The sequence below is a fragment of the Sitophilus oryzae genome, unplaced genomic scaffold, assembly GCF_002938485.1.
Source record: "Sitophilus oryzae breed Bouriz unplaced genomic scaffold, Soryzae_2.0 scaffold_937_pilon_pilon, whole genome shotgun sequence".
In the NCBI taxonomy this organism is placed as follows: Eukaryota; Metazoa; Arthropoda; class Insecta; order Coleoptera; family Curculionidae; genus Sitophilus; species Sitophilus oryzae.
Genome location: NW_022147569.1, coordinates 1,130,417 through 1,147,116, shown reverse-complemented (window position 1 = coordinate 1,147,116; position 16,700 = coordinate 1,130,417). Strand labels below are relative to the sequence as shown.

The 16,700-nt window shown below is 33.1% G+C and overlaps 2 protein-coding genes across 2 annotated transcripts; one reads left to right on the top strand and one right to left on the bottom strand.

The window, feature by feature from the left end:
* The first annotated feature begins 923 nt into the window (after positions 1 to 923).
* Positions 924 to 2,528, top strand: LOC115890918. The gene has a single exon (XM_030911281.1). It carries the CDS (start codon positions 924 to 926, stop codon positions 2,526 to 2,528), a length of 1,605 nt encoding a protein of 534 aa, XP_030767141.1.
* Positions 2,529 to 6,337: 3,809 nt separating this feature from the next.
* On the bottom strand, positions 6,338 to 10,450 carry LOC115890917. Its single transcript, XM_030911280.1, has one exon. It carries the CDS (start codon positions 10,448 to 10,450, stop codon positions 6,338 to 6,340), a length of 4,113 nt encoding a protein of 1,370 aa, XP_030767140.1.
* Positions 10,451 to 16,700: the final 6,250 nt, after the last annotated feature.

Sequence of the window (16,700 nt, the reverse complement as noted above, 5' to 3'; positions counted from 1 at the left end):
TAGTAAACTGAAATAATGAAGCTCTAAATTAATAATGAACCATTATAGCAGCTTTTTTTCAGCATATAACGAAATATTTTCAATCGCTTCCCTCAACAGCTCTATATTATTGCATATTTCAATTCTTCTTTGAATTCTAAGCAAAAATCGAAATACATACAATATACCTCAAACCGAGCCTCAAACCAACCCTTTCTGAGTTATTGACTTTTGAACATATTACTTAAACAATTTGATTTAATTAATTTCGATATGTTCAGTTTCATTTAATGAATTCCATTCTGCCGAAACTGTGATACTGTTGTAATGAGTTTTTAAATGTCTATTAGCTACTAGTAAATTTAAGTATACAGGGTCGGTCATAAAGTTGTGGCACATCAAACTTTATTTTATTTAAATGGAACCCCTTGTATATTATTGCATATTTCAATTCTTCCTTATATTGTAGGCATTAATCTTAATACGCAATGTACAGAAATTGAAGAATTGAAAAGTTACACGAATATTTTGTAATTTTCAGACTAGATATAATCTCATTTTACACGTTTATAAATGCTAACTTGAGAACTAATGTCAAATATTATTATGTATCACAGTTTCGGCAGAATGGTATCGATAAATAATAATAATAATAATTTTTTTCCCACAATCTACAAAATATTCACTTCCATCACCGCAAATAGACTGTACGACCATTCTAGTCAAAATAGTATCCTAGCAATGGAACAAAAAGGGTGTATTAAACAATCAAAAGGATGCAAGGAACAACTTATTATAAACATGATAGTGACAGAGCAAATAAGAAAACAAAAGAGGAACCTACATTCATCATATATTGACTTCAAGAAGGCATATGATTCAGTTCCCCATAGCTGGCTCCAGAAAGTTCTGGACATATATAATGTACACCCAATAATAACGGAATGCCTCAAAACTGTAATGAGCAAATGGAAAACAAAAATAATAATACCGAAATAGGAAAAATAGAAACTAAATATATCCAAATAAATAGAGGTATCTTTCAAGGCGACTCGTTGAGCCCGCTTTGGTTTTGCCTGCCACTAAACCCTCTTTCTAATATCTTAAAGAGGGAAGACACAGGCGTACAGATTAAACAGAACAAAGAAGTAATTTATACATTGTCACACCTTCTCTATATGGATGATATAAAGATCTACGCACCCAGAGAAATGCAGCTTAAACACCTAGTAAAAATGATATACAATTTTTTGAATGATATTAAAATGGAATTTGGACTGGACAAATGCAGAACACAGTCGATAAAGAAAGGGAAACAAGTAGTAGAAAGGGTACAGGGAAACAACATGCCAAAAATCGAACCAATGTATGAAGATGAAATGTATAAATACTTAGGAATGCATCAAAAACAATGCACTGAACACAAATATATAAAAGAAATAATAAAAGAAAAATATTTCAAACGCATCAATATGATCCTTAAATCTAAACTCAACGCTAAAAATCAGATTAAAGCTATAAATACATACGCTATTCCACTGCTAACATCTACATTTGGAATCGTTAAGTGGATACAAACAGAAATGAAAGACATCCAAACAAAAACAAATGTCGCCATGACGAAACATAGATGCCACCATCCAAAAGCGGCAGTAGAAAGAACTACACTCAAACGGAAAGATGGTGGTAGGGGACTTATAGATCTATCTAACCTGCACAACAATAGTATAATAAACCTACGGAAATACTTCTACTCAAAACAAGCACAATCTCCATACTATAGAGCTATTGTAAAAGCAGATAAACACACCCCACTAATACTAAGTGACGAAGAAAAAACTTGGTCCATAGTAGAAGACGCAGACAAGCTTACCCGCTGGAAAGAAAAAGCTCTACACGGAAGGTTTCCCCATGACGTAGACCAGGACACTGTCGACAAACAAGCGACGTACAATTGGTTAAAACGTGGAGAGCTACAACCGGAAACTGAAGGGTTTTTTATAGCCATCCAAGATCAAGTGATTAAGACCAATAACTACCGAAGATACATCTTAAAGGACGGAATTGAGTCTGACTTATGCCGAAGGTGTAAGAAAGCAAGTGAGACAATACATCACGTCATAGGAGGATGCCAAGCTATAGCACAGAGTGACTACAAATTTAGACACGACCAAGTGGGAAAGATCATACACCAAGAACTAGCATTGAAGTATAAACTCATAGAGCATAAAGTTAACTATTATCAGTACGAACCTGCTACAATCCTTGAAAACAATGAATATGAAATGTACTGGGACAGAACTATAATAACAGATAAAAGACTAGAACACAATAGACCAGACATAGTAGTGAAGAAGAAAAACGAAAATGAAGTGTTGCTCATAGATTTTGCGGTGACAAACAACAATAACCTAACACAAACATACAGAGAGAAGATTACCAAATATATTGATTTATGCTTTGAAATTAAGGATATGTGGAAATACGATCGAGTCCGGGTCATCCCATTAGTACTATCGAATATGGGTGTAACATACCAAAAACACTAATTGAATCGCTGAAAGCAATAGACTTGGAAGCATACCAGTACCAACTTATGCAAAAATCTGTAATCCTTAACACCTGCCATACAGCAAGGCGATTTCTATACATGTAACTTAGCCGGGAACGTTTCTAAGCCAGAAAAGTTATCACCATCATGGTTGAGACGAGTCACTCCTCCAACCACGAGAAACCAACGGATGTAGTTGAGATAATAACAATAATATAGTTTATTTACATCGTAGAATTACAATAATTATTACAATGGTTGATCAAAAATCAACTGTAAATTCTATAAACTCAAAATTACTAACAATGTACGGCAAATAAACAAAAACAACCTACTAAAATCTATGATTGCGTGTAGGGATGAAACGTAGGAAAGTAGTAATGAAACTGAACATGTCCAAATTAATTAAATCAAATTGTTTAAGTGATATTTTCAAGAGTCAATAACTCAGCAACGGTTGGTTTGAGGTACACTGTGTGTATTTCGATTTTTTGCTTAGAATTGAAGGAAGAATTGCAATAAGTAATAATATACAGGGCATTACTGCATTATTTTAAAAAAAATGAAACTTTTATGTACCACGACTTTATGACTGACCCTGTATACTTAAATTTATTACTTGCTATTATATATATTTAAAAATCCTATAACTTTTGTATTTAACTTTTTGCGGTACCTCCTATATTTTACCTAATAATCGACCGTTTCCAAACATAACAGCGACTCTGTATGTTGACAGGCGCCTACGATTTTTCTATATGCAAAATATAAAAGACAATGTATATTGCAACATTATTAAATAGTGGGTACTAATTAAAATATAGCATTTCTATTATGGAATAACATTTCCTTTGATCTAATATAAACTAATTCCACATGTCATTTAATTAACTTTTTCATGTTTAATGTATAAAACCATTATGTTTTTAGGTAAACCATGATTATAATTAAATATACATATAGTAATTTCAAAATACCTATATCTAAAATGCGGTTAATCTAGATAATACAATAATATCACATTTATGAAACAGGAAAGCTTTATACCACTGGTAATTAAAACTGTCAATTAGGAGCAACCACCAGAATCGTTGCAAGCTAATTTGTTGCTACCTGTCATCTCGGTAAGTCAGAAAATTATTTTTTTCTTTAACTTTGAATTAAATTATCCTTCATAAAACTTGGCTGGGCAAGACTTTAAATACATATACAGGCTGTCCCATTTTGGTTGAAATCATATGGTATCTCCGTTATTAGTGAAGATAGAAGGTTGCGGTTTTTACAAACCTGTTCCACTTTCTTGTCAAACGGAAGTTGCTGTAAACAACATTTTCATAGCCCTTTTCGTTTCTGAGCTACAAGGTCTTTTTGAAAATTTTGCAATTTGGGACACCCCCTGTATCTCTGTTATTGTTAAAGCTATCGAGAAGGTGAAAACTGTTTGTTGTGGAACTTTTTACGTAGAATACAGTGGTGTAGTCTGTTATTCAGAAAAAAGAATCTTTTTAAAGATATGGACTAAAGTTATGTTTTCTTAAATGGAACACACTGTATATTTATAAATTATATGATCTGACTTACCATAAGCTTCTCAAAAATATATAGCACTCTATATTTATTTTCACAATTTGCTGCAATATTTAAAAGTATTTATGAAACTATCATTTTTATTAGTATGCCATGATTAGAATAATATAAAATAAAAGAAACTAAAGAATTATTAAAATTATATTGCTATCTGTCTCTTGTTTTATTTTGGGAGCTTTTTATATATTAGGAAAATTTAACTCTCTACCGCTATTTGTAAATATTCGAAGCTATCACACAGGAAACTCTAGATACCTATTCCTTTAGCTAATTTACGTGAAATATACTTTCAGCAAGATCCAGCTCACAACTTTGAAAATATTAGAATTTTGTTAAATTATTATTTTTCAAATTAATGAATTGGAACCAATGAAGCCATATGATGGCCTCCCCGATTTCCGGATTTGTTCGTTCTCGATTTGTGATTTTAGGGACTTATTGGGGATTGGGGATATATTTCATATTTCAATGAAATATATCCTGGCAACTACAACAATGTCGAACACATGAAAAATTCTTTAATAGTGCAAGCTTTTAGATATTTGCAAACCTATCCCGTTATAATAAATTTCATTATAAAAAAAAGGAAAAATATATTTACAGATTCAGGGGTAACAGTTCAAAAATAAAATATATCAATCCCAAATAAAATTTGAATATGTATATGTTTAGAAAGGAAATAAAGAAATGATTGTAATAAACTCGAGAAAATAGAAATTCCTGCTAAAATAACACGTGGTACGAGGTCGGCTTACCTTGGAGGGTTGTAGTCTTCTCCTGGGTGGCCACCCTGTATCTGGATCAGGAACAACTACTCGCACGAGTAAACGGTACCGAATTGGTAGGACCTTTTGAAGATTTAAAATAAAGTTATTTGCGGCGGCGGCGGTTAGCACGTTGAATCGATCTTTCGATAGATGCGGTTCTTGCGGGATCTTTCGATCAAGTGTATTGTGGTACAAAGGTTAATTGACGCAGGCGTGTTTCAGCCCTTTGGAATAACCTTCCTAGTACCACATATGCGTATACAATAAATAATAGAATAAATTAATATTGAATTTAAAATTAAAAGAGATAAAATTAAAAATATTTTGAGAGTTTCCTAAACATTCTGCCCGGCGAAAAGGCATGTTCTAAACATGCGTTTTAAATGCGTACCTTTTGAATGCAAAAAAAATAAAAATTGAGATAAAGATAAAGAAAAAATAAAAGTAGAAAAAAAATACATAAAAATAATTTTGTGTAATAGCAAAAAAAAAATAAATAAATGGCGATAATTAATTGCTGGGTAAAGGGCATAATTTAACTAAAGGACGCTGCAAAGTTCCCTTAGCTGTCCTCACCAGAGCCACCCGCACCACACCATCCGTCCCCTCACTTAACGAAATTATGCGACCTAAGGTCCATTGGCATGGAGGAGCATTTTCATTTTTATAATAACTAACGTTCCTAGAGAAGGAGCGTCAGAGGAATTAAGCCATTTCTGGCGTTGTTGAAGCGAATGCAAATACTCCTTATGCCACCTGTTCCAAAAATCGCGATGTAATCGTTGTAAAAGTTGCCAACGAGAGAGACGGTTAATTGGTACAGCAGTAAAGTTCGGCGTAGGTAAACTGTTCAATGGCTCTAAAGTTAAAAAATGACCAGCTTCCCAAAGTCCCCCAAAATGCGGGGCAGCGGGCGGATTAAAATGCCATTGAATATTTTCATGTTCAACTGCGGATTCAAACATAGTTTTAATTTCTTTGCTAGCACCAACAAAATTGGTTCCACAATCACTATATATGTCTGTGCAGCGACCTCTTCGGGATAGGAATCTCTGAAGGGCGCCCAAAAAAAGCTTCCGTGGACAAGCTACTAACTAATTCTAAGTGCATAGCTTTAGTCGCAAAACATATAAATAAACATATATATATGCTTTAGTTGTTTTAGCACCTCTATATCTGTTCATAGTAATTAAGAACGGCCCTGCAAAGTCTACCCCCCCGTGTGTGTGAAAGCTTTTAATTGTGAAACGCGAGACGGCGGTAAATTTCCCATTTGCGGTTGGAAAGGCTTCGGATTGGATCGCCAACAAATTAAACATGAATGAATTACTGAATTTATAGCTCGTTTAGGAGAAAGAATCCAAACCGATTGAGATAGTAAAAAAAGCAAGTGCGCAATCCTGCATGAAGGTATTTAAGATGGTAGTAATATATTAAATGGCGTGTTAGTAAACTAGAGCGAGGTGAGTAAAATTGGATATTTTGCAGAATAAGATAGAGTTGAATGTTTTAATCTACCACCTACACGAACAATTCCTTGTTCGTCAATAAAAAGGATTAAGTTTACGTAATGGTTTAGAAAAGATTTAGAAATCAATTCCGATTGGAAACAAATCGATTGAGTCCTTTTTACAAGACACGTAAATGATTCATTTAATTCAACAGTTAAGAGCGGACCCGATCTTTTTTGACGGGGATTTTTTATATTAAAAAGGAAGCGTAAAACATAAGCGACGGTACGTTGAAGAGTAGCGAAAGAAGAGTATTTTTCTAAAAGAAGGTCAATAAAGTTCTCTTTTTCTTCTTCGGAAGTACTATTTAGAGTAGCGCATGCGGAGGTTGAACCTAACATAGCATCAGGATCATGAAGAAAAGAAGGTCCTTGAAACCAAGTACTAAAATTTACAAACTCTGATGGAAATATTCCTCGAGAAGCAACATCAGCAGGGTTGTTCTTGGACTCAACGTGTAACCAAGTTGCGTGTGGGAGCTTGTCTTGAATATAAGATACTCGGTTAGCAACAAAAGTTTTCCAACGACTAGGTGGAGAGTGAAGCCAATATAAAACAATATTAGAGTCAGACCAGGTAATAATTTTATCTAAAGATATTTTAGTTTTAAAAATGGGTACTAAATATGCGAGTAATTTAGCAAGAAGAACAGCGGCGCAGAGCTCAAGACGGGGAATTGTTAACTTCTTTAAAGGCGCAACTTTAGTTTTTGAAGCAACTAAATGAACATCTATTTTTTTGTTGTTTCTCAAAATTCTAAGATATACAACTGCGGCGTAACCTTTTTCAGACGCATCACAAAAACCATGCAACTCACATCTATTCTCACACTCGGAAAATAGGATCTTCCGGGGAAGGTCAATTTGAGACAACAAGTGCATTTCATTTTTGTAACGCGTCCAAATACGGATAATTTCGTCAGGGGGCTGTTGGTCCCAATCCATATGGGACGACCATAACTTTTGGATTAAAGTTTTAGTAAAAAAGGTAACAGGAGCTAAGAAGCCTAACGGGTCAAAAATACGAGCTAATTCTGACAACATGTTTCGTTTAGTACAAGGTCTGTCAAGAGAGTTAAAATGAAAATGAAAGTTATCCGTTGTGGGATTCCACTGAAGACCCAAAATTTTTAATGATGATTCAGGATCATCAAAATTTATATGAGTAGTTGATAAAAAGTCAGAAGGTAGATCACTCAGTAGATTGGGATCGTTACTTGCCCATTTTCTAAGGTCAAGCCCAGCTTTAGAAAACAAAGCTATTAGTTCATTTTTAAGGGCGAGAGCTTCACTGAAAGTGGTGGCTCCAGTAACCACGTCATCAACATAAGTATGATTTGAAATCGCATGAGATGCTAAGGGAAAATCTGCTCCTTCATCAAGGACTAATTGCTGAAGTGCGCGTAAGGCTAAGAAAGGCGAAGGCGATAAACCATAAACGACAGTAATTAATTCGTAGTCCTGAAGAGGGTCATTACGAGAAAATCTCCAAACAATTCTCTGATACTGATGTTGAGAAGAAGTGATCAATATATTGCGATACATCATTTTAATATCTGTACATAAAACGTACACATGAAAGCGAAATTGAATTAAGAGTTCAACAATGTCTTTTTGAAGTTTGGGTCCGGTAAACAAATGATCGTTGAGAGAGGTTTGGTTCGGGAGCTTCGCACTACCATTGAAAACCACTCGCAATTTGGTTGAGCTAGCTTGAGGCTTTAAAACGCAATGATGCGGAATATAATACGAAGCGGAAGATAACTCAGTTTCATGACTGACAGGTTTCATATGTCCCAGATCAAGATATTCTTTCATAAATTGACAATAAGATTTATACAATTCTTGATCTTTTAATAGACGACGTTCTAAAGAGAGAAATCGCTGTTCAGCAAGTTGACGAATACCGGGGAAAGTAGGAAAGTTATCGCGGAATGGTAGATGCACTACAAATTTTCCATCGGAATTTCTCTGGTATGTTTTTAAGAAATGTTCTTCACAAAAAAGATCATTATCTGACAGCATAGGCAAAAGAGGAACTGACTCTACTTCCCAAAATTTTGTAAGAATATCATCAGTATTAATTTTATGCGAATTACAAAAGAATGAAGTTACAGTAGACGTTTCACAAAATGTACCTATTTTACCCATTGGAACATACCCAAAAATTGTGTTCAAAAGATCTGGTTCTCCGTGAATCCCTCGAACACATCCGTTTAGGATAATTTTTGTGTATACATCAGCACCAAGCAGAATGTCAATAGGACCAGGTACATAAAACTTCGGATCAGCAAGTTTCAAATTGCTAAGATGAGACCAAGAAGAAGCTGGCAAAATTGCAGTAGGTAAGCTATCGCAAATTTTAGGTAAAACAATAGCGTCAGTATTAAGTACTGATTCCGGACAATTAAGCGGTCGAAATGAAAGTGTAACGGTAGCTTGCCCGGAGTTTGTAACCATATTATCAAGACCTTGAATTTCATAAAGTCCCCTTTCCTTTGGTAAACCAAGAGTATTAGCAGACTTCTCTGTTATGAATGAAGTCATACTTCCAGGATCAAGCAAGCATCGCATTGATTGATATATACCAAACTTATCTAATACTTCGATAACCGCGGTTCCTAATAGAACTGATGTAGATTTAGATAACAAGCCTGTCGCAGCGAAGCTCTGATTCAACGAAGAATTCTCATCGCGATTTGAAAATACAGTTTTAGAAGGTGTACCAGAAAAGTGAGGTTTATTATTAAAGCTATTTTCACGAGAAGTTGAAGGTAAAGCTGATTCGGGACTATGAGTGGCGCGTTCTATATTACTTGAAGAAAAATGCAAAAGAGTATGATGACGTTGATTACATTTACGACAAGACATAGCTGATTTACAATTTTGCGTAGAATGAATATTACTTAAGCAGTTAACACATAGATGTGCCCTTTTGGAAAGCTGATACCTTTCTTGAGGAGTTTTGCTTAAAAAAGTTGAACAATTATATAACGAATGCATTTCGTTACAAAGTAAACAAGATCCGGAATTACTATTTTTTGTTTGCTTTGCCAAAAGAGAAGTAGTACGACGAGGTTGTAATGGTGATTTAATTTTATTTGATCTTTTGTTATTAATTAAAGGTAAAGAAAGATTAAGAGATTCATAAGTTTTACAACATTTTTCTAAAAATTCAAATAATTCTTTAAATTTTGGTATTGTGCCTGAGGCAAGCGAAAGTTCAAACCTTGTTATTAAATCATCATCAACCCGTTCCAACAACATGTTAACTAATATGAAGTCCCAAGATTCAATTGGAAAATTTAAATTTTTTAAAGAGGCGAGATTTTGTGAAAATGTGTCCAAAAGATTTCTAAGAGATTCAGGTTGGTCGCGAATAGCTTTAGGGGCAGTTTTAATAGCATACCAATGCGATTGCGCTCGAAATCTTACGTTACTGTAGCGATCAACAAAGTTATCATATGTGGTTTGATAATTGTCTGAAGTCATTGGCAGGCTACTAACAACACCCAATGGTTTACCCTCGACTAACGAAAGAAGGTAACGAAATTTTTCTATTGGCGTTAATGTTGGATTATTATGTATCAGAGCATTATAGAGATCGATAAATGTAGAAAAAGTTCTATAATCACCATTAAATTTAGGAATATCTAAATTTGGAGGTTTTATATGATAATTATGTTCATTAGAAGTACCTGAAGTAGTAGCATTCATAGAATAATTTAATATTTTTTGCGAATTTGCAGTATCAATTTCGCATAAGTCTACGTACATGGACTTTACGACATAAAAATCATTAAAAAATGCTGTTCTTATAACATTTTCTGGATCTAAATCGGTGTCAGCTTCATTTGCAAGACTAGAAATAATATTTTGATGCTGTTTTATAAAGTCATCTTTGAGAACATCAAGTTCTGCACATCTAACTTTAAATAAACTGCGAACTGTTTTATCAGTTTTGGTACGTTCTGCTAACTGTAATAAATATTGAATCTCTGAAATAGAATTACTTCTATTGTTTTTCAGTTTTCTTAAGCGTATTTGTTCAGCCATAATTACTAAATTATGAAATAAAGTACAAAATAATATTATTTATTTGAATCTCCCTCGTAGTATAAACATAAAAATAACAACAAACAAAAAAAACTTGAAGTGCGTATGCTTATCAGTAAAATTATTGATTTGGTGAACAGTTCCCTCAGACGACGCAATTACTACTGACCATCGATAGAATGTCCGTTGGCTATCGTGCAAATCTGTGGAATCTAAAATGGCCAGGCGCGGAATGGAACTGGCGATGCGGTCTTGCGCTGATAATATTGAAAAGAGAGAAAACAAAAAAGGGAAAATTTAAATCTTAGAGAAATATATAACTGTAGTTAATATAAACTTTTTTATAGAAATGAATGTAGGAAAATAGGTATTGATAGAAAATCTAAATGCGAAGAAAAAAAAGAAAAAAATAGGAGAGAAAAAAATAACTTTTTTTTTACTTTCAAAAGTTCGCTATATTCGGCGTTATCCGGCTACGAAGGACCAATGTTTAGAAAGGAAATAAAGAAATGATTGTAATAAACTCGAGAAAATAGAAATTCCTGCTAAAATAACACGTGGTACGAGGTCGGCTTACCTTGGAGGGTTGTAGTCTTCTCCTGGGTGGCCACCCTGTATCTGGATCAGGAACAACTACTCGCACGAGTAAACAATTACCGATTGGTAGGACCTTTTGAAGATTTAAAATAAAGTTATTTGCGGCGGCGGCGGTTAGCACGTTGAATCGATCTTTCGATAGATGCGGTTCTTGCGGGATCTTTCGACCAAGTGTATTGTGGTACAAAGGTTAATTGACGCAGGCGTGTTTCAGCCCTTTGGAATAACCTCCCTAGTACCACATATGCGTATACAATAAATAATAGAATAAATTAATATTGAATTTAAAATTAAAAGAGATAAAATTAAAAATATTTTGAGAGTTTCCTAAACAGTATATGACTATTTTAGTAAATACCATTTTAATTTTTTTGTTATTTATCACGGTCTACTAATGAGAAAATAATTAAGAAAGATATTTTAAATATGCAGTAAATAGTGATAATAAATATAGAGTGATATATATTTTTGAGAAGAAAGATCATATTATTTATAAATATACAAGGTATTTCATTCAAAACACAACTTTAGTTCCTATTTTCAAAAATATTTTTTTCCTAGAAAACCAGACTACGCCACTGTATTTTACGTAAAAAGTTCTACAATAAACCGTTTTCATCTTCTCGATACCTTTAATAATAACAGAGATACAGGGGGTGTCCCAAAGTGCAAAATTTTCAAAAAAACCCTGTAGCTCAGAAACGAAGAGGACTATGAACATTTTGTTTACGGCAACTTCCGTTTAACAAAAAAGTGGGACAGGTTTGTGCAAACCGCATCCTCCTCTCTTTACTAATAACAGAGATACCGTATCATTTCAACAAAAATGGGACACCCTGTACAACAAGCTTATTTGTTTTTATTGAATTTTTAGATAGTATTTTTTTTAAAGAGTGATTTTAAAAGTGGCTCACCTCTATAACTTTTTTGTTTTTTTAGACAAAAAAAAACGAGATTTGGTATGTTAGTATTTGACTTTCATTATTTGGTCAGTTCCTGTTTCACCGGAAATTATTTTCTTGAAAGTTCTTTTTCTATAGAAGGAAAATTAAATAAATAATAGAAAAATCATGCGTTATTCTATTTTTAAATAACATAGATTTCTAAAAAACCTTCTTGATGGGAATAGAATATTTGTATTGTGGACTACGTATTTTGAATCCCTTTGAAGGCAAAATAAATTAAAAAGTAGGATGACCGCTTTGTGTTTTCCTGAGTATCGAGATAAGACAGTATTAATAAATTATATGAAAAATGTTTCTTACGGCATAAGAGACAGTTCTCAGTAACGTATGTACCTACCTATGTTATACAGGGTGGTCTGAACTGTATTCCGGAAACTTCGGCAGCGTATTCCGCAAATAAAAATAAGTAAAAAAGTTCGCATAAATGTATGTCCTAAAATGCTTAATTTCGGAGATACAAGGTGTATTTCATTTTTATTACGATTTTTTCCAAATAATTTCTGAAGTAACGTCAATATTTGGATGAAAATTGGTGTCTGTGAGTTTTTTGACATGAGACATTTGATTTTGATGTCAATATGACTCCTATTTGTAGAGGGCGCCACATACGTGTGTTTTAAGTATTTTGAAGAGTAATAACTTTTCGTTCGTACCTGTATAGAACTATTGAGTGAAAAACTATAGATTTTCGTAATTTTTTACGTAAAAAATGTCTCTTGGTAAAAATCGCTAAGAGCAACCGTTCTCAAGATATTTAGAATAGAAATAGTCAATACATAATATATTTATTGACTAGAAATAAAAAAAGGTTGAATAGATCGTTATTTGACTAAAATAATAAATTTGAGAAATTTTTATTTTTTTTAAGTTAATCATATTTTTTTGAAAAAAATGATGATAAAACAGTCTCTGTTGAACTTTTGGCACAAAAACATTTCAAATTTATGATTTCAGGCTAATAACTATTTAGTCAACATGTTTAATTTATGTCAATGATGACAGGTATTGATAATTTCGATTCCAAATATCTCGAGAACGATTACTCGTAGCGATTTTTACCAAGAGACCTTTTTACGCAGAAAATGTCGTAAATGTATATTTTTTACTCTGTAGTTTTATACAGGTACGGACGAAAAATTATTACTTTTCTAAACAGTTAAAAAATATGTAGGTGGCGTCCTCTACAAGTAGGAACCATATTGACATCAAAATCAAATTTCTCATGTCAACAAACTTCCAGATACCAATTTTCATTCAAATATTTACGTTACTTCATGAATTATTTGGAAAATATCGAAATAAAAATGAATCTTCTACACCCTGTATCTCCGAAACTAAGCATTTTAGTACGTATACTTTATACGAAGTTTTTTACTCATTTTTATCCACAGAATATGCTACCGAAGTTTCCGGAATACAGTTTGGACCACCCTGTATATTCATAATAAGGGTATCCGGAAAATTACCCTAAAACAAATGACCGAAAGAAAATTGCCCGAAAGCAAATCACCAAAGAAAAGATTGTCCTAATGGAAAATTGCCCCAGGGATAATTCCTCTAAGGATATTTACTCTACAGAAATTTGTCCGAAAAAACAGCATTGTCAGACCATTGTCATTTTCGTCCCTACCAGTTCCTTTAGAATAATTACTTGTATTCATTGTGTTTATCATCACCCCAATATAAACACATAGAATAGCAGACGAACTTGTAGTCACTGAAAAGGGAAAACAGAAACTGTTATTCCACAGATATTTGTATAAAAAAGACACGGGCGAATTTTTTTTTATTTCTTTTTCCTTTTTTTTAATATGATGTTGGTGTGGTTTTTGTTAAATGAGCCCCTGTCTGACTCCTTGTTCAAGCGAAAATTCCTTTGAAGCTGAATCCAGGATTCTAACTGATCCTGTAGTGTGCTGATACAAATGGATGATAAGTGAAATAAGGTGTTGCGGTACCCCCACATCCTTTTAGATTTTCCGCAGGTGATGCCATCTGACTTTATCGAAAGCTTTTTTATAGTCTACAAAACAAATATAAAGAGGGATGTTGAATTCCCTTGCTTTCTCTATGATTTGGCGCATATTCAGAAGATGTTTCCGAGTGCCTCTGCCCTTGGTGAAACCTGCTTGTTCTGCTGGAATTTCTCTTTCTAGAAAAGCTTTCAGTCTTTCATTTATAATTTCCAACGATTATTCCACTAATTTACGATAGTTGCTGCACTTATGTATGCTCCCTTTGTTGTGGAGAGTGACAATGGTGGAGTGTGTCCAGTCGTCGGGCCATTCTCCTGTGTGCCATATTTTATTACAGATCACATGAAGCATTTTTAATCCAGGTTCTTTAACGGCTTTTATTATTTCTGGTGTCATTAGGTCTGAATCTGGTACTTTATGGTATTTTAATTTGTTTGTGGCCAATTCAACTTTACTTTTAAGGATGTCCGGTTCTTTCTCTGATTTTTCGTGATGGTCGACATAGTTATATTCTTCACTGTCCTTGTATAATTCTTCGCAATATGATCTCTACAGCTCAATAATGTCTTCTTTTTTTTGTTCTTAGAGTTCGATTTTGATCTTCGATTGCCCAATTTCTGGCTTTAAAGTTCCTGGTAATATATTTTATTTTTTTGAAGAGGTCTCTTGATTGGTTATTTAGACTGCACGGAAAAAAAGCTAAACTGGCTTAAAGATTATTGAATCTTGAACCAACGATATGCTAGTTTCTCCATTCCGCAAATCTAGTTATACTTCTTTTCAAGAAAACCTTATCCTTAGATGCTAAGAAAATTTATCTTTTATTTAAGATTTACATAGTATTGAAATTAAGATTATAACTACACTCCAGACAATTCGAGATAAAATCTTGTTTCGAGTACTACTTATACTTATTTGTAAATTTGCAAATTATTGTATTAAGTATAGAAATTCTTTGTGTATATGTAATTATTACTTTATTCAAGTGTAATATCACCTACTATACAATAAAGCCTCTTCTTACTTTTAGGTTAGTTACTAGACGCGCCGACTAGGTAGTTTATAAAATTATAAAGTTTTTTTGTTATCGTTTGTGCTTGTGATATGTGAAAATGGAGGACCTTCTTCAGGCATGGGAGATGACGAATTGATCCCAAAATTTCAAGGTAAGTTTAGCAATAATCCTACATTATTTGATGACATTGGTTGGAGGTTAGGGGGACTCCATTTTAATATGTATTATTTCTTATACACTGGTGGTAAACTAGGTATGTACGCATTTGGAATGATTCAATTATGTTTTAACAATTTTTATTATCGTTTCTCGTTTTCAATTAGCGATGCCGCTGTTCAATATCTACCTATATTGGGAAATTACACAGTTTTATTGTATTTTCTTATTACGAAAAGCATATAATTTGGTAGGTGATGTTTGGCTGATCTAATTTAAAAAATATTAACCATATTCGGGGTTATTCTAGTGATATTTCAATATTCCATACCTATTGGAAATGGAAAGTAAGAAAAGATTTTACCAAAACAAGAGTTTCTAACAAGATCGAACCCGAACCTCCGAAAGCATAGGAAATACGTTACCGAATTTTGTGAGAACTATATAGTTTTTCGATCCCGGTTAATATTCGTCCTAAGAAAAACTAGTTTATCCTAAAATCGGGTTTGCCCGGTAACATACATGAATATAATAGAGTTGGGACATGCTAAAAATTTTAATTTCCATTTACAGTAGGTATGGAATATTGAAATATCACCAGAATAACCCCGAATATGGTTAATACTTTTTAAATTAGATTAGCCAAACATCACCTACCAAATTATATGCTTTTCATGTAAGAAAATACAATAAAATGTAATTTCCCAATATAGGTAGAACAGCAGAATCGCTAGTGAAAACGAAACGATAATAAAAATTGTTAAAACATTGAATCTTTCAAACGCGTATACCTAGTTTACCACCAATGTATAAGAAATAATGCATATTAAATGGGTCCCCTAACCTCAAACCAATGTCATCAAATAATGTAGGATTATTGCTAAAATTACCTTGAAATTTTGGGATCAAATCCGTCATCTCCCATGCCTGAAGAAGGTCCTTCATTTTAACATATCACAAGCACAAACGATAACAAAAATTTTTTATATAAAGTACCCGGCGCGTCTCTTGTCGCAGAGGAGAAATAGAAACTAAATGAAGATAGGAATCAGAAATGCACTGTTGCGTTGTTGCTGTTGGGGATGGTCACTTAATATAAGAATAGTAACCCTTGGAAATGGGGTGTTATTCTCGCGCCGAGAATACTTTTCTTATTTAAAGTCTTAATACACCGATTTCAAGTAAAAGTTTTAAAAAAGTTAAGAATACTACTTATTATTATATAAAAGCATTTATACTTCATTTAATAATAGTTTCTTCGTTGCTAAAGGATATATTGACTTGATAGTAATATAAGTTTTTCTTAATATAAGTCATTTTATTCTTTTTTTAGATTCAAAATTACTTAAAGTGACTATAACTATATTTAAAAAGCAAGTGTAAAAGTAAAATAGTTCCAAATATTTGTTGTACTCATGGAAAGAATACTATCCTTAAAGAAAGTGTAAAATTTTAAGTGTATGATTTTTCTTGAATATAGAAATTATTTTTTTTCCGTGTGTGTCCCTCGATTCTTTGCATTATTTATAAAAAAGCTTGCT

Excerpts from the sequence above, each read along its gene's own strand:
- LOC115890917 (XM_030911280.1), bottom strand. The coding sequence starts at position 10,450 with ATGGCTGAACAAATACGCTTAAGAAAACTGAAAAACAATAGAAGTAAT.
- LOC115890918 (XM_030911281.1), top strand. The coding sequence starts at position 924 with ATGCCTCAAAACTGTAATGAGCAAATGGAAAACAAAAATAATAATACC.